General features: G+C 42.4%; 1 protein-coding gene across 5 annotated transcripts in view; it reads right to left on the bottom strand.

Moving 5' to 3' along the window:
- Window positions 1–24,919, bottom strand: part of TSC2 (TSC complex subunit 2) — an 80,033-nt gene that overhangs the window by 1,425 nt on the left and 53,689 nt on the right. For 3 of the 5 annotated variants that reach the window (XM_073636473.1, XM_073636468.1, XM_073636470.1), the window contains 10 exons: window positions 23,703–23,771; window positions 18,866–19,023; window positions 15,819–16,297; window positions 12,492–12,570; window positions 11,586–11,672; window positions 10,688–10,874; window positions 9,851–9,990; window positions 7,438–7,516; window positions 2,856–2,947; window positions 1,050–1,148 (listed from right to left, as the gene is read on the bottom strand). In XM_073636473.1, coding sequence (XP_073492574.1) covers window positions 1,050–1,148; window positions 2,856–2,947; window positions 7,438–7,516; window positions 9,851–9,990; window positions 10,688–10,874; window positions 11,586–11,672; window positions 12,492–12,570; window positions 15,819–16,297; window positions 18,866–19,023; window positions 23,703–23,771 — 1,469 coding nt within the window. The remainder of the gene's footprint in view (window positions 1–1,049; window positions 1,149–2,855; window positions 2,948–7,437; window positions 7,517–9,850; window positions 9,991–10,687; window positions 10,875–11,585; window positions 11,673–12,491; window positions 12,571–15,818; window positions 16,298–18,865; window positions 19,024–23,702; window positions 23,772–24,919) is intronic. The other 2 variants (XM_073636469.1, XM_073636471.1) reach the window with 1 other exon arrangement.

The raw sequence follows: 24,919 nt of genomic DNA, 5'->3' as shown, positions 1-24,919 counted from the left end.
TGTGTGTAATTTAATCTTAGTATAAATACAGCTGTTCTTTGAAGCCCTCTGAGGTTTGTTAGAGAACCTTAGTGAACAAACAGCATCATGAAGGCCAAGGAACACACCAGACAGGTCAGGGATAAAGTTGTGGAGAAGTTTAAAGCAGGGTTAGGTTATAAAAAAAATATCCCAAGCTTTGAACATCACAGAGCACTATTCAATCCACTATCTGAAAATGGAAAGAGTATGGCACAACTGCAACCCTACCAAGACATTACCGTCCACCTAAACTGACAGGCCGGGCAAGGAGAGCATTAATCAGAGAAGCAGCCAAGAGGCCCATGGTAACTCTGGAGGAGCTGCAGAGATCCAAAGCTAAAGGGAGTACACTGCTTGAATCTGCAGACTGGACAGCTCTGCTCCTGCACACTGCAGGGACATTTTGTAGAAAGCAATGAACATACAAGTCACAGTCACTTTTAAAGTGCTGGGTTGGGACTAAGACAACGTATGCTATATGGATAAAAAATTATGGAGACCCAACTATCACACCTATATGAGCTTGTTGTACAGTCTATTTCAAAACCATGGGCAATCTCATATTGAGTTGGACCCCTCTTTGTGGCTGTAAGACCCTTAATCTTCTGGGAAGGCCTTCCACAAGATTTTGGAGTCTGTGGGAATTTGTATCCATTTAGCCAAAAGAGTTTTGTGAGGTCAGGTACTGATGTTGGATGGGAAGACCTTGCTGGCAATCGGTGTTTCAATTCATCCCAAAGATGTTCAGTGGGGTTGAGGTCACGGCCCTGTATAGGACACTGCAGGGGCACAGTAAATGGCCTTACCAAAAATGGTGTTACAACATTGGAAGCTCACAGTGATCTAAAGTGTCATTGCATGCTGTAGAATGAACAATACCTTTCACTGAAAATACCAGAACTCAATAATTTGAATGGCGTCCACATAGGTAGGCGCAAACATCACATATTCACACATTTTTGCCATCTAATGTAAAGCAAGGTGCCTTCATAGAGGCAGGCTCATACAGACTCCTCAAAGTGACCCACCTTAGGTCTTATCTTCTTAATGTGTCGCAGCCTGGCAATCCACTTGGAAGGGTAGATGTCTGTGGGGTTGGATCTACTGTGGTGCACCTGTGATGCCATCTAGAGGGAGAAGAGATAACATGAGATGTCACAGGTTACCATACAGAAAATATCAAATCAAAAATAAACACATTAAGACCAACACCTGTGACATTTATATAACGCACAGCTCAATAACTCAGACTGAAGTATGCGGAAATAAGCATTAAGTGCAGAATTGGGTGCAACATGGAAGAGAAGAGCTTTTTTTCTCAGACAAGAAATATAATAAAGCAACACATCTAATGAAAAGATTAAAAGAGAAGGATGGGCTTTTTTAAACAAACAGTATACGCACCTAGGTGGATGCAACATCAATCCAAAGCTGCATCTGCTCCCTGCCGGCTCAGTTCTCCCCCTCCGCTCTGAGCAGAGAGCCGCGATGATCAGTCAGTGACTCTTCTCTCCCCTCTAGCACTGAGGTATAGAGGGGCTGCGTCAGGTTCTCAACAGATCGCAGAGAGGCTGAGCCAGCTGCCTGTCCAGGGTTCTGGGTGGATCCCCACCATATGGTAGGGATCTTTTCAGAGCCTGGGCTGGCTCTGATGTCAAATGACAGGGGGCGTCAGCCTGCTGCTGTCAGCTGAAAACGGGTCACAGGAGTGCAGAACAAGTACTTCTCCATAGGAGAAGTACCAATGACAACATTGTCTCTTAGCTTTTTTTTCCCTGCATACATATGGGATTCGTATATTTTGTGAGCTGGGTCAAAATGTCAGCACACAGAAAGGGTCATCCATATAACATTGCAGAAGCCAATCAAGCAGAAAAAAGGTCTTCTACGTAAGAGATACAAGTGGGAATATATTGCCATTACAAGCCATAAGACACAAATGAATGCAGCTCTGTAATCATTAATAGTATTTAAGTGAAAGCACTTAACCTGGTATCAGCCTCTTGTAATCCCTGTACAGCAGAGCTCAGACTGAATTAGAAACAGCACAAGGCGTGTATTGTGCTGCATTGCTCATGTGCTAACAGGGAACATGTTGAAAGCAGAGTGACAGACTAGTTCTGATCCTTTTCATTTCCTAGTCACAGGGTTTAGGAGGAACAAGATCTGTCAGTGTTATGTGGCTAAAAAATAAGGACTGTGCTGTGTAGCAGAGCTGTATAAATCTCAGCTGGATGGACAAATACAAATCCTTTGGCAGATAAAACAGATCCCAAATATATATATGCATTTTATCTCTGCACTTATCTATTGAAGCTGAAATCCAGGAAAATAGCTAACTGGTAAAGGCCTGCAAAGTTTGATTGTAAACAGAGCTGGAAAAGTGTTTTCTCCGTGCCTGGCCTTCAATAACCATTCTCTAATAGCCAGTGACTGAGAAGAAGGGTGGAGTAGTGGTCCTTGGGACAGGTGGTCTGGTTGAATTGGAAAGCATTTTAATAAACTACAAGTAGCAGGCTCTCTGTGACTAACTGGGGTGGGGTGGTGATGGGTGTTCTACCAATATGGTGGTGAATACGTTCAGCTTGATTTTTTTTTAAGTAGTTAATAAAATTTGGTGGGGATGAGGGATTTTCTCTTAACCCACACAACATTCACCCTTCAAGATCACCAAGTTGAATCTGAGCTCTTGCTGCCTTTACAGAGGGGTAGGGCACAGGGTAAGGGGAGCAGCAATGCCCTTCTAATTTAGCTTAGTGTCCATCCTCAGAGGCAGGGCCCCTATCCCCACAGATCTGAGCCACTCCAACAAACCACCATAGAATCTTCCTTACGTTTGAGTGAAGAGCCATCTGACGAGCCAAAAACGGAAGGTTTTTATCGGACACGATTTTGGCAACCGAGATATCAACCAGGCCTTCCATATCTACAAAAAAAAAAAAAAAAAATGTTAAAACTAAATGTAGCAACTAAAACATTTATAGTGGTTCCATTTTTAAACACTTTTAGCAACTGATTTAATCATTTACTAAGTATTCAGCTTCTTTATCTTTTAATCCTTGCCTATGTTCCAATTTAAGCTGATGCCAAGACCACTGTCGGAGGTTTCCCAATTCAGGGTGGCTTCTTTCTCTTGCAGCATCCTATGGAAACACCCTTGCGTGCAGGAACTAGGGGTGTTTCCCTACACTGTGTGCATCAACAGACACACACAGCCCCATAACCTCGGGCAGTGGTTCTCAACCTCGGTCCTCAAGTACCCCGAACAGGCCATGTTTTAGGAATTTCTCTTAGATAAAATAGCTGTCCGAGATACCAAGTCATTGGCCGATTTAAAGCACCTGTGCAAGATAAAAGAAAACCTGAAAACATGGTCTGTTGGGGGTACTTGAGGACAGGGTTGAGAACCATTGGCCTAGGTTAACACGGCACTCCGTTACTCCCGCCCCCCACCCTCTCCAAAACAGAATTACTGGAGACTGCACTGTCCACTGTTAACTTTCCTGTGAAGACTGAAAGTTCAGGGAAGCAGCACTGATTTTTGTAAACTGCAAGCGCTGGGGTAAGATATTTAACAAATAGTTTAGTGGGAAATGTTTATTTTATTGTGCTCAATGCGGTTAAAGCGATTGTTATTTTTATAGAAGAAAAAAACAAGACTTTACAAACATGTTATCCTTATTTGCTCTGTGTACAGTGAGGGGAAAAAAGTATTTGACCCCCTGCTGATTTTGTGCGTTTGCCCACTGACAAAGAAATAATCAGTCTACAAATAGCAGCATAAACCTCACTATATATAACTGTCTCCTATTTTCCCCTATCATCGGTCTTTCCATACATAATATGAGATTGATCCACACAATATGTGTTGCTATACACTGGTTGATAGCATACCATTGGAAATCCCCCACAGCTCCTCTTTCACATTTGAAAACCAGAATTAACAATATTAATTTAATGGAAAAAATATTCCACACAATACAAAACACTAACCAATTCTACACAAAGAAATGGGACCCATGGTTAACCATGCTAATCTCTTCTTTAACCCTGAATAATTCTACTAAATACTGAAGTTCACTGAAGAGTATTATATGAATATAGAGTTTAATGTATAATAGGAATAGCTATATTTATATATAAATTTATACTCCATTCAAGAACCGCTTAATATATATTGTTATTCCTTTTTGTAGAAATTACTTTGATTGTACATTTTATGGCATATGTCAATAAGCTTTTTGTACTATTTCTTTGTACCAAATAAAAAAGTTTGTAAACAAAAAAAGAAATAATCAGTCTATAATTTTAATGGTAGGTTTATTTTAACAGTGAGAGACAGAACAAAAATATCCAGAAAAACGCTTTCAAAAAAGAAAAAAAAAAAAAATGTGCATTTTAATGAGTGAAATAAGCATTTGATCCCCTATTGAAATCAGCAAGATTTCTGGCTTCCAGGTGTCTTCTATACAGGCAACGAGCTGAGATTAGGAGCACTCTCAAAGGGAGTGCTCTTAATCTCAGCTTGTTACCTGTATAAAAGACACCTGTCCACAGAGCATCCCAGATCCTCCTCTTCTCGGGACCCTCTTCTGTGCTCCCCCTCCCTTCTGTTGAGTGCCTCTCACGGCAGGCAACTTGCTATGGGCTATTTCTCCTCACTGGCTAAATGACTGATTGACAGCCGTGGGAGCCAATGGCACCGCTGTTGTCTCAGCCAATCAGGAGGGAGAGTCTCCGGATGGCCGAGGCATCGCTGGATCAAGATGGGGCTCAGGTAAGTATTAGCAGGGCTGTTGCACACAGAAGGCTTTTTATCTTAATGCATAGTGTTTAACGCATTAAGATAAAAAAAAAAAAAAAAACTGACTTTTCAACCACTTTAAGCTAAAAAATGCTGAGTTATGAAAATGACTAAAAGCCAGTTTACATTCTTAACCCTTTCTATTCAACAAGGAAGATGTCAAAATTGGACTAGTAACTGACTGAACAATATTTGTGCTAACTATAAATCACAGGTTGGAGGAAGAGCTTACAAAAACAAGACTAAGGACATTCCCATTTGCATCACGAGTTTTTCCCCTAAAGTGACCTCAGTTAATGCTGAACTCTGGGATAAACCAATATTGTCTACATACAAGAGTTATGTGTTTTCTTATTTGAATCTTGATGTGCTTTGTGTATTTCTTCCAGATCTGTGCAGTAATCCAGTGTAACACCATTCCTCTGTAATAAAGACCAGTCACTGCTGCTCTCTCCTTGTGCAGGGGACTGGTCTCGTCTCCGCCCCCACCTGTGATTTTTGCACACAGCCTGTAGTAGGTGGGGCTTGTTGGGTTTCCACCCCCTGCTGTTTACAGCACAGTGATGATATCAAAGCTACTTTTGCAAGGTAATATCAGTTTTAAGCTTTTGGACACAGTATACATTTTTAGAAAGTTTTAGAGCCTCAGAAGTTACAACAGGGTTTTATGATATATAGAGAATATATATATATATATATATATATATATATATATATATATATATATATACACACATACATATATACACACACACACACATACATACACACATATACATATAGATATATAACTTTTCAAAGTAGAGGAAAGTCGCACCCAGTCTTCAATTAGTGCAGTGCGATCTGGCCGTCCCACTGACCAAAATATAAAAAAAAGTCCAGAGGATTGCTGCACTTAAAATTCCTTTATTGAACCAAAGTTCAAACAAACATTACATAATGTGCAAGTTACACATTATGTAATGTTTGAACTTTGGTTCAAGAAAGAAATTTTTAAGTGCACCGATCCTCTGGACATATATATATATATATATATACACACACATATACATTATATATATATATGTATATATGTGTGTGTGTGTGTGTATGTGTGTGTGTGTGTATGTGTGTATGTGTGTATGTGTGTATGTGTGTATGTGTGTATATATCTATATCTATATCTATATCTATATCTATACACATATATATACAGAGGATCGGTGCACTTAAAAATTTCTTTCTTGAACCAAAGTTCAAACAAACATTACATAATGTGCAAGTTACACATTATGTAATGTTTGAACTTTGGTTCAAGAAAGAAATTTTTAAGTGCACCGATCCTCTGGATATATATATATATATATATATATATATAGATATATATATATATATAGATATATATATATATATATATATATATATATATATATATATATACACACACACACACACAATATATATATATATATATATATATATATATATATATATATATATATATATATATATATATATATATATATATATATATATATATATATATATATATATATATATATATATATATATACATATACACACACATACATATACACACACATACACATATCTCTCCTCAGTGCAAGACACATGAAAGCCCGCATGGAGTTTGCTAAAAAAAACAAACACCTGAAGGACTCCAAGATGGTGAGAAATAAGATTCTCTGGTCTGAGACCAAGATAAAACTTTTTGGCCTTAATTCTAAGCGGTATGTGTGGAGAAAACCAGGCACTGTTCATCACCTGCCCAATACAGTCCCAACAGTGAAGCATGGTGGTGGCAGCATCATGCTGTGGGGGTGTTTTCCAGCTGCAGGGACAGGACGACTGGTTGCAATCGAGGGAAAGAAGAATGCGGCCAAGTACAGGGATATCCTGGACGAAAACCCCTCTCCAGAGTGCTCAGGACCTCAGACTGGGCCAAAGGTTTACCTTCTAACAAGACAATGACCCTAAGTACACAGCTAAAATAACGAAGGAGTGGCTTCACAACAACTCCGTGACTGTTCTTGAATGGCCCAGCCAGAGCCCTGACTTAAACCCAATTGAGCATCTCTGGAGAGACCTAAAAATGGCTGTCCACCAACGTTTACCATCCAACCTGACAGAACTGGAGAGGATCTGCAAGGAGGAATGGCAGAGGATCCCCAAATCCAGGTGTGAAAAACTTGTTGCATCTTTCCCAAAAAGACTCATGGCTGTATTAGATCAAAAGGGTGCTTCTACTAAATACTGAGCAAAGGGTCTGAATACTTAGTACCAGGTGATATTTCAGTTTTTGTTTTTTAATAAATCTGCAAAAATTTCAACAATTCTGTGTTTTTCTGTCAATATGGAGTGCAGTGTGTACATTAATGAGGAAAAAAATGAACTTAAATGATTTAAGGAAATGGCTGCAATATAACAAAGAGAAAAATTTAAGGGGGTCTGAATACTTTCCGTCCCCACTGTATATCTCTCTTTAATATGGGTTATAATTCTATACATGCTCCCTCTGCCTTCAGGGGTGGAACAATAATTCTGTACATTCTCATTGGCCAAGGAAAATAAAATATTAATCACATCCTGGAAAATAGAGGAAGGCTTCTCACCTTTTCGGCACTGCAAGGTCACCAGGTTACTCTCACAGTCCAGGGGCTGAATGTTCACATCCACAAAGTTAAACTGACCCTGATAGAAAGACAAAAACCCATTACTTTCTGAATAAGATTATGTGAAATGGAGACAACAGGATAAGGAACTAGCTGTTAATTTTCTTAAACACAGCAGTGAAACCTTCAAGGGGGAACTGCCATTCCCCCACCATTTTTTTAAATTTATTATCCAGGGTTGTCCTCAATTCTCATACTTGCCGCCCCAGCAAATTCAGCATTTTCCTGCTGCGATCAAATGCTCTGGTGCCATAGCCCATATCTCCTGCACAGCTTAGTCCTCAGCTATCAGGAGCTGGCTGCCTCTACCGGGTTTAGTCAGTCTGCCCCTGCCAACACACACCAGGTCCACCCACTGGCCGCTCTGCAATTGTTCCTGCAGCCTCCTGACATGACATGTTATCCCAGGAGGCTGAAGGAGAAGAGACATTATTCTAGCCTAGGTGAGGATAGTGGTGGTGGGATTATATATATATATATATATACACACACATACACACATATACACTGTGTGTATATAATATATATATATATATATATATATATATATATATATATATATATATATATATATATATATATATATATATATATATATATATATATATATATATATATATATATATATATATATATATTCTCCATTATTTTATGGAGGGTGGGTAAATGCAAGAAGATCAAGTCACATAGGGAAGTGAAGATCCGCTTTAACCACTTCAATACCAGGCACTTTCACCCCCTTCCTGCCCAGGCCAATTTTCAGCACTGTCGCACTTTGAATGACAATTACAGTCATGCTACACTGTACTTATAAAATTTATCATTTTTGAGACAGTTAGAGCTTTCTTTTGGTGGCATTTAATCACCACTTGGTTTTTAATTTTTTGCTAAATAAATGAAAAAAATACCAAAAATTATATAAAAAAAAATTAATAAAAAAAATTTAGTTTGTTATAAAATTTTGCAAATAAGTAATTTTTCTTCACTGATGAGGTTGGACTGATAACTAGTGCTATAATTATCAGTGCTGCCCATCAGTGTAAATGTGCTCTGTCAGAATTGCCGGTTACCGGTTTTCCTCTCCTCCTCACGCTGTTCAGCACGTCAGGAAAGGAATGCTGATATTGTTTATCTTTATTTACATTTATTTACATTGTTTAAATGTGATCAGCTGTGATTGGCCCTTTACTGCAATCTGATCAGCTGTGTCAGGACACAGCGATCAGAGTGCGCTGGATGCATGCCCCAGGGAGAGCGTGTTTCTGAGAGGTTGTTGACGGATGCCCTCCTAGAAATGGACGGCCACGCTTTACTCATCTTTTGGCTATAGCGCAGTTGGAAAGTGGTTTAAAGTAGAATTTCACGTTTAGTGTCACTTTAAATTTGTTTGGATCAAACTATTTTCATTACAGAATGATGTGGTCGCTGTGCGGCGTAATGGACTGTAGTAGTATTAGCTACATAGTAAGTAAGTGGTGATGTGTTCTGACAGCAGTATGGACAACTTTCTGTCTGTTACCGGATATAAATAAAGTCAGACAGAGTGCTTCACCATTCAGGAGAAGTCATGCATTTTTATGAATACAAGGCTTCCTCTGATTGGCCAGCACCCTGGCCAATCCCGACTTCCTTGCCCCAATATATAAAAAACAGCTGGTGATCAAAGTCACATGATCTCAGGGTTCGGTCTGATCATGTGATTCAATGCTAATCATGTGATCAGGTGCTGTGAGACGACAACAACAATGGTTTCTTCAGGACAGATAAATGTTAACAGGCTCAAATAACCCACACTGATCAGCCATAACTTTATGACCACTGACAGGTAAAGTGAATATAATTGGCATTTGAACGTTGGTGGGATATATTAGACACCATATGTTGTCCCTGAAGTTGTGTCGAAAGCAAAAAAAAAAAATATATATATATAAAAATGGGCAAGGATAAAGAGTTTATCAACTGACAAGCATCACATTGTAATGGCTAGACGACTGGGTCAGAGAAACTCCAAAACTGCAGCTCTTGTGGGATGTTCCCGGGCTGCAGTGATCAGGACCGACCAAAAGAAGTCCAAGGAAGGAAAGCTAGCAACAGGGTTAGCCGAGGCTCACTGATGCACATGGGGAGAGAAGCCTGGCCTGTGTACTCCGATCCAATGAAATGAGCTACTGTAGCAAGTAACTCAAATTATTGAAAATGTTAATGCTGGTTTCTGATAGAAAGATGTCAAAACACAGTGTATTTCAGTTTGTGGTGTATGGGGCTGCGTAACCACAGACCAGTCAGGGTGCCCATGCTGACCAGTGTTCACAGCCAAAAGTCTAAAATTGGCAGAACTACTTTCTCCACTTACCCTCAGAGTACCTAGCTTGTAGAACTCTCCAGAATCATTATATACTATATTCACAAAGTTGTTTCCAACATGTCTCTTCTTGTTGCAGCGGTAAGGATCGATCTCCAAATTGGGCATCAGGGTGGTGATCTGGAAAATGACTGAACAAAGTTGATGGAAATCAGTATCAGTACATCCTATGAACCGGGTGTGTGCGGGCAACATACACAAGGCTATGCTCAGTTCCCCTACAAGACCGCGCTTGGGCCTGGTGACTGTCTGCTCAGGCACCAAGTGCTGCATTGTGGGAAGATCAGAGGAAATAAGTATTTATCTGGGTTCAAGCATCAGAGGAACATGGAGAGCTGATTACGTACAGTGCCTTTTGTAAAGTGAGCTGGTTACTTAGCATAGTATGGGCAGAGCACAGGTCCACTTTACTCACACGTTACTAGGCTGCAAGCTCCCATATAAGCTCAGATATCACCAGCAATAAGGCAGAGAATGGACTGAAGCATTACCCCATGTCTGGATGACCGACAGAAGCCCTGATCAGATAGGCTAAGCTCCTTTAGTGGTTTCATAGTTTTATGTGGAATGAAACAGGAATGAAGACTAATGGACATGGGGCTTTCTACCACCATAGGGAAATAAAGGGGTAGCCCACGTGTTTTCCCTCGGCAACCATTCAGTTCTCCAAAAGGTGGAAAATTTTGGAATCTGATTTCATGCCATAGATACTTCTTTAAACCTCTAAACATGTGGAACACAGCCGGTAGTTGTCCGATAACCTTGCAAGTCCTGAGGCTAAATGGTATGTGTGCGCCCTCTGAACAGTATTTGAGAGTGATGTCATACCTTGCATGATGTCATCATGCCAGCAGTAAGTGAACTGACCATCCTCTCCACGCCAACCCAGACCACCTAGGAAGATCTTATCAGGTTGAGTTTCCTTTAAATCGATCAGTTTTCCCAAACCAGTCAGGAACTGAGTGTATCTGTAGGAGCCATGCTCATTGGACAGAATAGACTTCTCATCGCCAATCTAGAGTAAATATTCAGTAAATAAAATGAAAAAAAAAAAAAAAATGTAAAGAACGTGTCACATTAGTAACCAGTCTTTAGCATATGCTAGTCCTTGTGTGCTGTGTACTTGGGTTCACACTCAGCTGTTCGTGCAAATAGAGCTGACCTCATCAGCAGTGAGCAGCATGCTGGATCCAAAATGGCAGCATATCTGGCAGGCATTTATATCTACTGCCTAGAACCAGCATAAGGCTGAGCTTTCACCAAGGCTAACCAGTGGGTACTGTGCATTGCACATTTTTTTTTAATTATTTTTTTTTTAGTTTCAATATATTTTTGAAAAAAGGATTTGTCGACAAACCAGACAATAGTCCAACGATATACGAGATGGTGGTCAATAAAGGAGGTAAAAAGGTGAGGGGAAAGGAAGGAGAGAAAGGGGGGGGTGGGTAGTTGGTACGGTGTAATACAAATGAAGACGCTAGAATTATTGAGAATTATAGAGCAGATACAGGGTGCATAATACCAAAAAAAAAAAATCACTAGAGCATTAAGTACCAAAGCACTAAATAAGGATAAAGCCACATCCTTATTGGAAGAGATATGGATTCCGAGGCCTTAATAGTGCACGTACTTATCACAGCAACTGGTTCTCTTTAATAGAACATAAATTCTTGAAGGTAAAAAAAACTGAAATTAGAACTTTGAAGTTACAAACAGTGTTACTTACCTGTCCTTCCCCAACATACAGGACTCCTATCTTGTGGGTGTCATAGCATGGGATCTGATCAAGCAGCTTCATTGTTCTATCAAATGTCTACAACACAAAATACGGATTTATCCAAAGCATTAAAAAAAGAACGCAAAACAGAACTTAATGTCTCTCTGGTCTAAAAGGGTTCTCCCAAAATGCAGGACTGCACATTCGTTAAAAGTCCAATAAATATATCTTTATACACAGAATAGCATAACAACCTGTAATAAACAAACAGGGAGGGCGAGGGTGCCATTCCTCTCAGCCAACCAGGGATCTACTGAAATGCACGGTGCTCACTCTACAAATCACCCATGTTCCAAGCAATTTATATCCAATAAGACACCTGTCAGTACATACTTGTTGGTAGATCTAAAAGGTGGTGGCATAGTTAGATGGTAATGTGTTAGCAAAACACAGGAATTAACTCAATGTGCTGCTGCTCCTTCATTGTCCAATCACAGTCCAGGATGTGTCCTGGACCAGGATGCATTGTCTAACTGCAGAGCACTCATAGCTTGAACGGAATTGCAAATCTCTCGCCAGTAAAACATTTCCCATATACTGTATGCATTTGAATAGTAAGGCATTTACCAGGAGATTCCAGAATACATCATTTGCATGCAGTAACAGCCGTTTTGATGGCCTTGACATATATTGTAAAGAAAGTGGCCTGTCAAACCCCTAGGAATACCTTACATCACTCTGATGTACAGGACTTCCTGCCATAATGATGTTCTCTATAAATCCTAAGAGATCCCATATTTTGAAATGAACACACCTGGCTTAGCTGGAACGACACTAATGAATTATTCTGAAGAGAGTTTCATTCCTACCACAAAGTATCCTGAAGCAGTTCAATTAGTCTAAGTTGCTGCTCACCTCAGTGTTCGGGACCAGGATTGGCTTGTTGGATTCATCCCCAAAGAAAGGAGAATGGTACAACTGTAAGAACACAAAGCTGGAAAAGAGAAGGGAAATTAGAAAAAAAAAAACAAAAAAAAAAAAACATTATCTAAGAGTAACCATCACCAACCCTTTTCCCCATATTAAAAAAAAAGACCCATTACCTGATCTTAGTAACTGACTATCCTCTGATAGCAGTAACCAGCACATTACCCTACAGGAATAACCATCACCACCAGCACTACCCCCAGAGCAGAGACACAAGGCATTTTCTTCACAATAACTAGCTCCATTGCCAATACCAAAATTATGAATGTAGCTTGAAGCTCCGACAGGTCCTCGTCTGCAAACTAACCATGAAGAGTACAGGCAAGGACAGAGCGCGCCCCAGCTGCAAATGTCAATATGGGGAGAAATAGAAGTCCTGTAAGCCACACATCACTGATAGACCCTGTGTCTGTAGCAACCTTAGCCCAGGCTCCAGCGAAACGGCGCCCCCCCAACGTGTCTTGTCCAGCCCCCAGAGATTAGTCATGGGGAACCCAGGCTGAGGCTGTACATGCTTACATACAGGGTCTTGCAGTGATGTGCCACTTACAGTACCTTTTAGCACCACTGCCAAAGAAAAAATACATGATCAGCCCTTTTCGTGATAGGAAACACCACCAGGTAACTTACTTTGCCAGCCCTATTTCTAGACAGAAGACCTGCTCCCAGACATAGGTAGCCAGCCTCATACCCAATAAGTGTAACAGCCCTTGCTAACTAGTCCCAGAAAAGATCAAACCAGGCCCATTTCCTGATGTGTAAATAACCTTCCCCATTTTCTAAAGTCAACCTGCTCCCCAATATATAATATCAGATCGATTCCTACAATAAGCAATTTGTTTCCTTTGGTTAAAAAACATGACAATTTGTCCATTTCCAAAAGTCTAAAACAAATAAACTGGTCAATTTATTAAAATCTATATTTCCTAAATTCCTTCATGAGAACTAGAATTAGGTGTAGCAAGCCTCATGCCTGTGTGGTCACTAGTGCTTAAAGAACTAACAGACCTTTAAGGATGATAAGTACACTTTTACCAATTCAATCAATTTGCCAATAAAAGAAAGCTGGTAACCGCAATGTAGAGTTTGAGTATTTTGCTAAACACATCTGGGTTGATTTACTAAAGGCAAATAGATTGTGCACTTTGGAAGTTGTTACTCCAGAGCTTAATACATGGGGGAAGCTCTGCTGACTTTCATCTAATCACGTGCAAGCAAAAAAATGCTGTTTTTTTCCTTCCATATGGATGTGTATTCTTTGCAAAGTGAAGCTTCACCACATTTACTAAGTTATTGAGCAACTGCACTTGCAAAGTGCACAGTCTATTTAGTAAAGCCAACCCATTGTGTAATGGGTCATCACCAGTGTTGCCAACCGCCCGTAGATTTACGGGCAGTCCGTAAAAACAGGGCATTTTTTAACCGCCCGTAAATGCCCGTAGTAGCAGATATTTGCCAGTAAAAAAAATGGTGGTGACGGCCCCCCCTCCCTCCCCCTCTCTCTCCCCCCCTCCCTCGCCCCCCCTCTCTCTCCCCCCCTCCCCCTCTCTCCCCCCCCCCCTCTCTCTCCCCCCTCCCCCTCTCTCCCCCTCCCCCTCTCTCTCGCCTCTCTCGCCTCCCCCTCTCTCTCGCCCCCCTCTCTCTCGCCCCCCTCTCTCTCGCCCCCCTCTCTCTCGCCCCCCTCTCTCTCGCCCCCCCCCTCCCTCTCTCTCCCCCCCCCTCCCTCTCTCTCCCCCCCCCTCCCTCTCTCGCCCCCCCCCTCTCTCTCTCGCCCCCCCCCTCTCTCTCTCGCCCCCCCCCTCTCTCTCTCGCCCCCCCTCTCTCTCTCGCCCCCCCTCTCTCTCTCGCCCCCCCTCTCTCTCTCGCCCCCCCTCTCTCTCTCGCCCCCCCTCTCTCTCTCTCTCTCCTTTTTTTTCTGATCAGTTTGATTAATAGGTAAGCTTGCAGTGCCCACCACACATTTTTTTCCTCAATTGAAGATAGGGGAAAAAAAAGACAGAGAGCAGAGTAGGGGAGAGAGAAGGAAGTATGAAAGAAAGGCAAAGTCCAGCTTCACCACAGGCAGCTCCAGAATTGTGGTATTTCCCTGCCTCGGACAGTCACAGTGCTCTCCTCTGCTACTCAATGTGCTCACTCAGGGCGGGGGGATAGACAGAGTGACTCTGAGTCAGTCCCAGAGAGAGTCAGACAGGGGCCAAGGCCTGGCCCGGGGGAGTATATGAGAGTGAGTGATTCAGTCAGTCAGGAGCGGCCCCAGCCAATAATCCCTTCAAAGAGCAGGCTGGAGGTGGTGGACTGCAGCAGCACAGTGAAAGGGGCACAGGAGGAAGGACACTGATGTAGAGAAGTATGGTAATATGAAGGGGGCAGAGGAGGAAACTACCATGTCCACAGTCTCTGACCATCTCCTGTATCGTGTCCGCAGCCTCTGACTATCTCCTGTATCATATCCGCAGCCTCTGACCATCTCCTTTTATCATGTCCGCACTCCGCAGCCTCTAACCACCACCTTTTATCATGTCTACAGCCTCTAACCATCTCCTGTTATCATGTCTACAGCCTCTAACCATCTCCTTTTATAATGTCTAAAGCCTCTAACCATCTCCTTTTATCATGTCTACAGTCTCTGAGGGGGGAGTCTGGAGAGGAGTCAAGAGTGGGAGCGCCTTCAGGATGGGGGTTATGGGAGAAGTCAGACATGTGGACTATGGAGAGGAGACTATAGGTTAAAACCAGAGCCACCGAGCTGGAGCCATCTGACTGAGCATTGCACTGTGCACCTGAGAGGAGGGGGAATCCTGCAGATTCTGAGGGAACTCTGTGCTGCCTGGGGTATAGTAACCCGATCTTCATGCCAATGAAGAAATATGTTTTTTTACTTTTGTTTAACTTAAACACATTGCTAATAGCACTAGCTATATGTTTATAGTTTAAATATTGATATCTGCACTGTTTGGCACTGTAAAACTGTAATTTAGGTACTTTTTTGCAGTGCCAGCAAAAAAAAAATTGGAGCCGTTTGTAAATTTCGTCATTCTGCCAGTAAATTTCACTTCGGGGGGTTGGCAACACTGGTCATCACATGCATAAAAAGTATCTGACGGAGGTTCTTCCTGCTTACAAAAACTGAATTCTACATGTTTCCAGCACAGGAACACAAAACAAAAGTTATACTTGCCATTGTGAGCATTGTTGTTTTGTCTGATACTAATGCATGAAACCTAAAATAATCAGACAGTAAGAAATGGGGTGTACCTAGGGTCTATTCCAGGCACTTTTTCAGCTTTGGTGGACTTTGTGCTGTTTTTGAAAGCATCAACGTTGATCCTCCTTCCCCGACGGGAGGGCTCAGAGTCAGAAATAGTGTGACCTCTGGGGCGGTATCCATTCGGAGATTGTGAAGACTGCTGTGACAGCCCCGGCTCAAGTCTGGCTCCAGCTTCTTGTTCAGCCCCATCTTCCTCTGCTCTGGCAGTCTGGATGACAGGTGGCTCTGCACTGGGGGTCTGCAGCACAGGTTTGACTTCTGGGGTTGGGGCACTGATGATTTCTTTAGCCTCTGGCTCCTTGGGAGGTTCCTGTAAAGTCTGCAGTTCTGGGGAGGAGCTGGACTTGCTCAGCGTCTGCGAGGGCTGGAAAGGAATCTCCCGTGTTGATCCTTCAATGGGGATTCCACCAACTTCTGACTCTTCTGACTGCTGGGTGGACAAATCTTGACTGGAGGTGGAGGAAGACTATGCAAATAAGGGATGAAAAAAAAAAAAAAGACCTTATGAAAGGGTACCATCTTCAAAATTCTAAAAGCATGTTTAGAGGACACTACCAGGTTTTTTTTGTTTGCTTGGCAGTTTTAATAAAAATGTGTTTAATGTTGTTTTTCCCTGAACTTGGGATAGTGCTTAGCTTTTTAACCACATTTTCATTATACTTGTTCCTCCTTTAGAGTCTAACTTCAGGAATGTCCTAAATGAATCACAATAGCCTTTCTGCGGGTAAGGAATGGGAAAATCTGGCCTAGTTGGCAACTACTAAGTGCTCATTCATGGTAGATTTTTGGTCCAAAGGCAGCATACCATGCAAAGTGTGCCATGATGCTACAGTGCTTTGTGGGCATGGTAAAAAGTGAATGTTCCGACGGAATTTTTTTTTACATCTTTTTACATAGTCTAGCTTCAGCTTCCTTTGGGGCCCTTGGCAAACCAATCACATGACATCCCACAGCCACCAAGGAAGTATTGCTGGAAGACTTTTCTTGACCAGATGCTGCGATTGTAGGTCAGAACAAGGAATAGGGATATAAAGAATGCCCAGCACAGGTCACCGACTGTAGGGCCCATTTAGCTGACTGGTGAAGTATCTCCACCCAGGACCATAAATACAGCATATCTTATTAGTATTGGCCCAGGTGGCAAATGCCCCCCTGTCCTAGCAGCCCAGTCCTGATCCTGGAGTTTACTTTTCAACTGCTTGCCTACCGGGCACTTTCACCCCCTTCCTGTCCAGGTCAATTTTCAGCTGTCAGTGGTGTTTTTTTTTTTTTTTTAGACAGATATACTGTAGCTTTCTTTTGGTGATATTTAATCACCACTTTTTCTTTTTTTTAGCAAAAAAAAAAAAAAAAAAAAAAAAAAAAAAAAAAAAAAAAAGATGGAAGATTAAAAAAGCGTTTGTTATAAAATTTTGTAAATAAGCAATTTCTCCTTCACAGACATGCACTGATGAGGCGCTACTTGTGTGCACCAATATGCAGGACTGACTGGCACAACTGCTGGGCACTCGTGAGACCGCACTAATAATCAGTGCCCCGATTATCTGTGCACATCGGCTCTCCTCACACGCTGTCAGTGTGAGAAAAGGAATGCCAATAGCCAGCATTTCCTTGTTTACATGTGATCAGCTGTGACTGGACACAGCTAATCACATGGGTAAAGCCTCGCCATCGGCTCTTTACCGAGATCGGTGCTGCGCCGTGTTACAGGAACAGAGCGCACAACCGATCACCGCTCTGGCGAGAGTGGGGATGACGTCATATGACATAGTCCCAAAATAGAACCGCCACCCGCCTGTCATTTTTAAAATTGGCGGGCGAGAGGCGGTCAAGGATATTCATTAATAAAGGCTACTTGAAGTGAATAGGTGATTGCATACATTGACCAGGATTTTCTCTCCCTACATCATATACATCTTGTAGACTCTTTGTATGAGCTTCCTGCAGATGTGAGCACATGCCAACAGCAGCTGATCATCCTTTATTTTAAGAGCAGCGACTATGCCAGAATGTGCCAGTGCACTAGTATAGCTGCTTGATGTCAAACTCAGGAGCATGAAGGTAAAGAGAATGTTGCAGTAAAATATGAACCAATGGGAAGAAAATTCACCTTTCCTCCAACGGTCCTGTCTCTTGTTGAAGCCGACATTTTTTTTCCTTTGTGCCGGTTTTCACCCATCTTCATTGGCCAGCGTGGGATGTTGTCACCCCTACACATGCTCAAGAGCTAATCTATCTGGCACACAGAGAACAGGGCGACTGCTGAAACCTCAAGTGCTGTGCACGAGCTGCTCAGTTTACATGCCAGGGATGGCTGCGGGCAAGCAGGTAGGAGTGTTTTATTGCAGAAGAGAAATTGCATGTCTCTTCTGCAATAAAAAGCCTGCCCGTTCACACTGAATAATAATGGAACTTCTGCTTTAAGCGTTGTCACCATTGAAAAGAAAGGGTCTCAAATACACCTTGCTTGTACAATTTAAAGGGAGTGTAACCTTTTTTTCAAAAACATGCCATACTTACCTGCTCTGTGCAATTGTTTTGCATAGAGCAGCCCTAAAGCCCCTTATCTGTGGCCCTCTGCCAGCATTCCTGGCTCCACTACTTCAGTGAGTGCCCCCATAGAAAGCACTTAACTATAGGGGCACTTGTGCAGGCTTGATCCCGAGCTGCGCTTTCTGCATCTATACACACAGGCAGCACAACTCGTCTATCACAGGATTTGATTGACAGCAGCAGGAGCCAATAGCTGCCTCTGTCCTGTATGGAGGGAGAGGGAGGAGATCTTGTGTACAGCGCTGGATTGAGATCAGGCTCAAGTATAATGGAGGGCTGGGGGGATCCTGTACACAGAAGATTTTTTTTTTTACCTTAATGCAGATAATGTATTAAAAAAGGTAAAAATCTGAGGCATTAGAACCATTAACTAAAAACAGGACATAAAAAAATGGAATCTACAGGAGCGTGTGCAGTTTGGCCCATGTTTGGGTTAAGATACAAGACTTATGCAATAACTCTTAAAGTGTAACACACTCACCCTGCTGATCCCTTCAGACTTCTTGTCTGTTTTTTCTTCACTTGGTGTATCATCGTTTGTCACAGGCTTGAAGTCTTCCAGCTCCTGGGACCCAGCCGGAGACATCACGTCTACATCGGCTTCAGTCTGGGAGCCTTCTTCCGGGAGTACGGAGGACTCTGAAAACAGCAGAGGTTCATCACTAACAGAATTCAGAGCATCTCCTAGCCAGAAAAACTCAGGGGTGATATGTACAACCTGGGGGTAAGGAATAGTGGGAATGCTTCCTTTAGCAACCCATCCAAACTGCTTTTCATTTATCTAAAAACAGCCAGCATTTAACTCAATGCTAGGAGCTATTAGACACATTTATTTCCTCCATCTTTATTACTTCTCAGACATATCAGACTTGTTACTTTCCACTTTCATATTCTAAATTCATGCAGACTTCATGCCGTGTGTGTAAACCAGAAGGTACAACGAGTATCACACATGCCACCTGAGAAAAGCCAACGAAGGGCTCATGCACAAAGGGCTTTAAAAAAAAATGTCGCTTTTACAGGTGATTTTTTTTTGTAGGGCTGTAAAAGCACCTATATGCAAGCCTGTGTGTCCACGCACAGATAGGCGTTTACAAGAGTATTTGAAGAGGAGCGTTTACAGGCAGAAAAAAAAAATCCACCATAGGCGTGTTCTGAGAGTAACTTTTGAGCAGCGAAGAAAAAAAAAAATAAACACAGGTAAGCAGGTAAATGTATTCCAATGGCCAGAATAAATTAGAGCCTAAATATATAAATTTTACCTTAATGCATTTCTTGTTCATCAGTATTCCCCCCCCCCCCCCCCCCCCCCCCAAGCCCGTTTTACTTACCTGAACCTTCATTCGATCTAGAACTGTGCCTGTCTGCAGCTCTTCTCTCCCCTCACTTCCTGGTCTCTCAGGTTTTGCAGAAGCAGGGGGGCCATTGGCTCCTGCTGTGGTCAAGCAAAGCCAGGGACAAGGGAGCAGGGCAGAGTCCTGCTGTCTGTCTATAGACACAGCAAGGCTCGGGAGCGAGCCCACACGAGTGCCCCCATAAAAAAAAAAGCAGCTTTCTATGGGGGCACTCGCCTGAGCGGAGGAGCGCCAGCTGAGCCCAAGAAGTGGAGGTTCAGGGCCTCTGTACAATTCGAATACACAGAGCCATTAAGCATAAACCATTAAAAAAAACACACCACACAAAACAATTAAGTCTCAGTTCACACTATGCGACCTGAAAGTCACACGACTTAGCGTGACTTTGCCTGGCGACTTGAGTACTACTTTGATGCGACTTTTGGAAATGCCTGGGTAATCTTCCCGTAATGTCGGATCCAAATCACATCAATATAGAGGAGGATCCGACTTCCATTAAAGTCTATGGGCACAAGTCAGATACAAGTCACCTTGAAGTAGTGCAGGAAACTTTTCTAAAGGCGGAGAGACTTCAGTAGTGCCAATTAAGAAAACTCCCATTGACGAACATGGAATCTCACATGTCATGTGACCTGGGGTCTCACAAGTTGAATCCCAAGTAGTGGCAGTGTGAACCGAGCCTAAAGCTTTACAATCACCTTAATATTCTGCCCAGTAGCATGCTCAAATCTTTAAAGGTCAGATTTTTTAAGATATTCACAAGGAATTTAAATGGTTGCTTTGGGCAATAAGAGCATAAACACACATTCATGTTGTAACAGAGGATTTTTTTCTACCAAATTCTAGCAGAAAAAAAAAAAAATGCTGCTTATTTTCATAAACCTTTGTGCATGAGACCTAAAGATGATGGTTCACAAATTTTTTTTTTTTTTTTTTTTTTATAGAAGAGAAAATGCTATATGCAAACTGTAGCAACCCCAAGCAATAAAATAAAAACCCGGTTGCTGCGTGTTACTGTAATGTTTAACCTACAAAATGTACATGAAATGTATCTAAACCCAACAATAAAACATATATATTGCAGCCTACTAGTTCCTGGCTGAATTTTTTCAGGTAAAGTACATTTTCTGTAAGTTAAAGAGGTTGTAAAAAAAAAAAAAAAAACAAAAAAAACAAAAAAAAAAAAAACCAAACACACACACACACACGTTAAACCGCATAATGCTTGTGCAGTGTCATTTGTCCCTTTGTATGCTGTAAAAAAAACAGGATGATCCTGCTTGTTCCTGTACCCCCCCTAGGTGTCCTGACCACAGTAATCATGGCTGCTCATCCATGATATCGTGGTCAGTTTACGTGCCTCCTTCATCCCGCTGCTCCCCCTCCCTCCGTCAGCTTTGTGTGTGAGCCACCCTCCCCTCCTGCCGCTATTCCATGTGGCAGTAAAGTTAGTGCTCACAATCACTGCCAGACCCTGTTATAACAAGATATACCACAGTATGTTTTTTTTAAATCCTGCTGCTAAATACCTTATACCACATTGCCGCGGTGCTCATCACATGACCGCACGGCTGACAGAGGGAAATATCAGCCTCTCCACTGTAGTCCTTAGATTGGGAAGGAGAGCGGCAGGCGGGCATGTGACTGCACATCGCCGGTCTGAAAAAAGGTAATTTAGCAGCAGAATTAAAAAAAACCCCACACACCCTGTATAGTATAGTTATAACAGTAGGGCTGGCAGTAATTGTGTATACGGACTTTATAACCACTTTAAAGCTTCACAATGATCCAGCCAAAATGTTGGTGTACATCAGGGGTGCCCAACCTTTTGAGGAGCGAGAGCCACTTAGGCGACTTGGTAACGGGTCGAGGGCCACAATAAGCAGAGCGGGGGATGGCAGGTCCATGTCCACTCTGCATATGCAGAACAGACACGAACACAGCCTTTAACTTAATACCATTAAGAACAGTCTTCTATTCAGGTATTGCCGGCTGTTCCAGGAAGAGTGCATTCAGTATCGCTCCGTCTGACCAGAGACGGCGCTATACCTGAAGCATTGGTTTATGCGGCTCTGGTCCGCAGCCGCTTGCTTCCTCTGCCGTCGGCTTCATTCACAACACTGATGCTCTGGGATGATGGGTCGGGAACCCGCGTTCTAGGCTTACTGACCTGCCTTACCAGAGCAGGAGGTCGCGGGCCACATCAGAGGGCTCTGTGGGCCACTGGCTGGGCACCCCTGGTGTACATCAACCGGATTCAAACACTCATCCTATCATTTTACTGTGGAGGTGTGGTGATTAGAGTTAGCACAGGCTGTGCGACACCTTTCTTGCCTAGCATTCTTTAAATGATGCCCATAAGACATTATTTCTTTCTGGGAAGGTTTTCCACAATACTTTGGGGCATCTTTGGAAATTTGTGTCCAGTCAGGCATTGGTGAGGTCGGGTACTGATGTTGGCTGTGAAGACCTGACTTGCAATTGCTATTATAAATCATCCCAAAAGGTGTTCAGTTAACTCTAATGCCGCCTGCACACAATCGGAATTTCGGCCCGCAAAAGACCGATGACAGTTTTTCGTCGGAAAATGGGACCGTGTGTATGCTTTATCCGTCTTTTGCTGGCAGAATTCCAGCAAGCAAAAGATTGAGCGCATGTTCTCTATTTTTCGGTCGGGAAAAGTCTCTATCTGAAAACGCGATAGTCTGTGGGAATTCCGACATGCAAATTCCCTACGCATGCTCGGAACCAATTTGATGCATGCTCGGAAGCACTGAACTTCATTTTCTCGGCTCGTTGTAGTGTTGTACGTCACCGCATTCTTGATGGTCGTAATTCCAGCTAACTTTTGCGTGACCGTGTGTATGCAAGGCAAACTTGAGCGGAATCCCGTCGGAAAAGCAATCCTATCTTTTTCCGACGAGAAAACCAATCGTGTGTACACGACATAAAGGAATGGGGTTCATCCCCGAAACAAGTCAACTTGCCAACATAGTCATCCATCAGGCCAGGCCACGTAATATCTGCACTGTGATTTGGTGTATTACAACTTATTTCCCACTTTTGTGAGTCTAGATTTGACGGTTTGTTCTTTACACAGTAAACCTTTGTTAAGGCACTAGGAGTTTGTGCCCTCCTGTGTGTTTTTTTTATAGTTTTCTATGGAGCTGGCTTGGTACAAGGCCACAGTCATGCTGGAACAGAAATTGGCCTTCCCCAAACTGTTCCCACAAGGTTAGAATGCACACAAAACATGCTGTATGCTGTAGAACCAACAGTGCTTTCTACTTGAAACACCTGAACGTAGTCATCTGGAGGGGTGTCCACATACTCTGGGCCATATAGGTAGCTGTGATGGTGGTCAGGCTTTTGGCAACAAAGTGTACCACACATGAAACAACCAAATGGAAAACCAAACGTTTTAACCTACCCACTCAACATTCACATAGACCTAAAATAAAAAAGTGATTGTAAGACTGCACACTCATTCTCTGATCATTTCTGGAAATACAAATCAGAACTTCAGATGACTACAATGGAGTGTGCACAGCACCTTCAGCCATACAAAGCCTTAAAAGTAAAACCTGGGATTCAAGCATAGCTTGTGACAGTCAAGATAAGGAGGGGTTAATATCAACGTGATGACAAGGTAAGCACTTTCATTATTGTTCAAATGTGGTTATTAAATCATTTCAATCTACAAAAAACTAAAGCCTCCATGGAACACAGTGATGATCCCAGCACAGTGAGAAGTCAGCATGCACTTTCAGTTGGGGTTCCACAAAAGAGGAGCCAATATCTGACAATCTAATCACATGCACACATTAGAAGCCCATGCTACAGTTAGGTTCCTTCCAACAAAGCACACGGCTAAAAAACTTCATAGTAGGGCTGCAAAGGCGCCACAGGCTTGTTAATGGGTCAGACAGTTTTGCAGGGATCCTTTGATTAATATAGATGTACCTGCCCAGGATATGCTCCTAAGCAGCTTTCCTTGACCACTGGACGGGGAGATGGGAGAAACAGAGGCCACTGCAATGGGAGAGGAAAGGCAGTTTGCAAGAGTTTGAAAGAAAGCACCACATTGTAGAAGCAACACCCCACCAAATCTTTTCATATAAGAACTTTATATATTTTCTAAATCCAGGGCTAGACAATTTTGCTTTGAACCTAGGAGCCAGCAAAAAAAAAAAAAAAAAAAAAAAAAAAAAAAAAAAAAAAAAGTTAGCAGCCAGTTTATTTTTTTAACAAATCTCATGGGAGGAACATGTAACATGTTCCCGAAGGTGAACTTAGCCTTTAACCCTTTCACAGCCAGAGCCTTTTTTGCACATGCTTAAAAAATTATTTTAGACCTGAAAATTACATAAAACCTCCAAACATTTTCTGAAAGCAGACACCCTGGAGAATAAAATACATTTTTCTTTTTACTGAAACACTTTTAAAGTTAATTTTAGGGGGCACAAAAATGCAATAAAATTACTTAAATTATTTTGGTAAAATATATAAGCCAAGGTTGCACCAAGTAGTTAACCAACAGGTCAAACCCCTATAGGTCATCAGTTTAGTGCTACGAAGGAGGTCTGGTGCTTGAATTATCGCTCTCATTCCAGCGTGTGCATTGATATGCAACATGTGTATCGCAGTCGACGTTTTCAGGCTTAGGCGCACCGCATAAGTTTAGATTTGTACATGGATATGTGGGGGTGGGGATGTTATGTGCTTAGGTGTAACTATTTTTTTTTACAGTTAAAAATAGATTTTTTTTTACTTAAACCCCACCCCCATCACATAGGGGACAAAAAGTCCCCCATGATTATTTTTTTTGGTGACAGGCTCTCTTTAATGAGACATTCAGGGTCTAAAAGACCCCGAATGTTTCCCTTGGGCTCCAGTGAATAATGCAAATCGCACTGCAATACATTCTTTCCCGGCCTTGATGGGCAAGGCAAACGGTCAGCGGGGACCACAACTAGAAGGGGAGGAGAGTGTACGAGTGTGTGTGCTCTCTCTCCTCCTACCCCTCTACCTGGCAGCACCCGCTATGCCAGTTTCGGGCCCACAGATGGGCAATCGGAGCCCAGAATACATAGCAGGGGGGGATGGGGTAAGGGCGTGCAGGGTGTGTGTGAGGAGGAAACCTCTTGTCGCCATGGCGACCTGGGGTTTGTCGAGTCCGG

This window comes from Aquarana catesbeiana, linkage group LG06 (assembly GCF_042186555.1).
Source record: "Aquarana catesbeiana isolate 2022-GZ linkage group LG06, ASM4218655v1, whole genome shotgun sequence".
NCBI lineage: Eukaryota > Metazoa > Chordata > Amphibia > Anura > Ranidae > Aquarana > Aquarana catesbeiana.
Note: the sequence above shows the minus strand (reverse complement) of the source record. Positions and strands in the feature narration are given on the sequence as shown.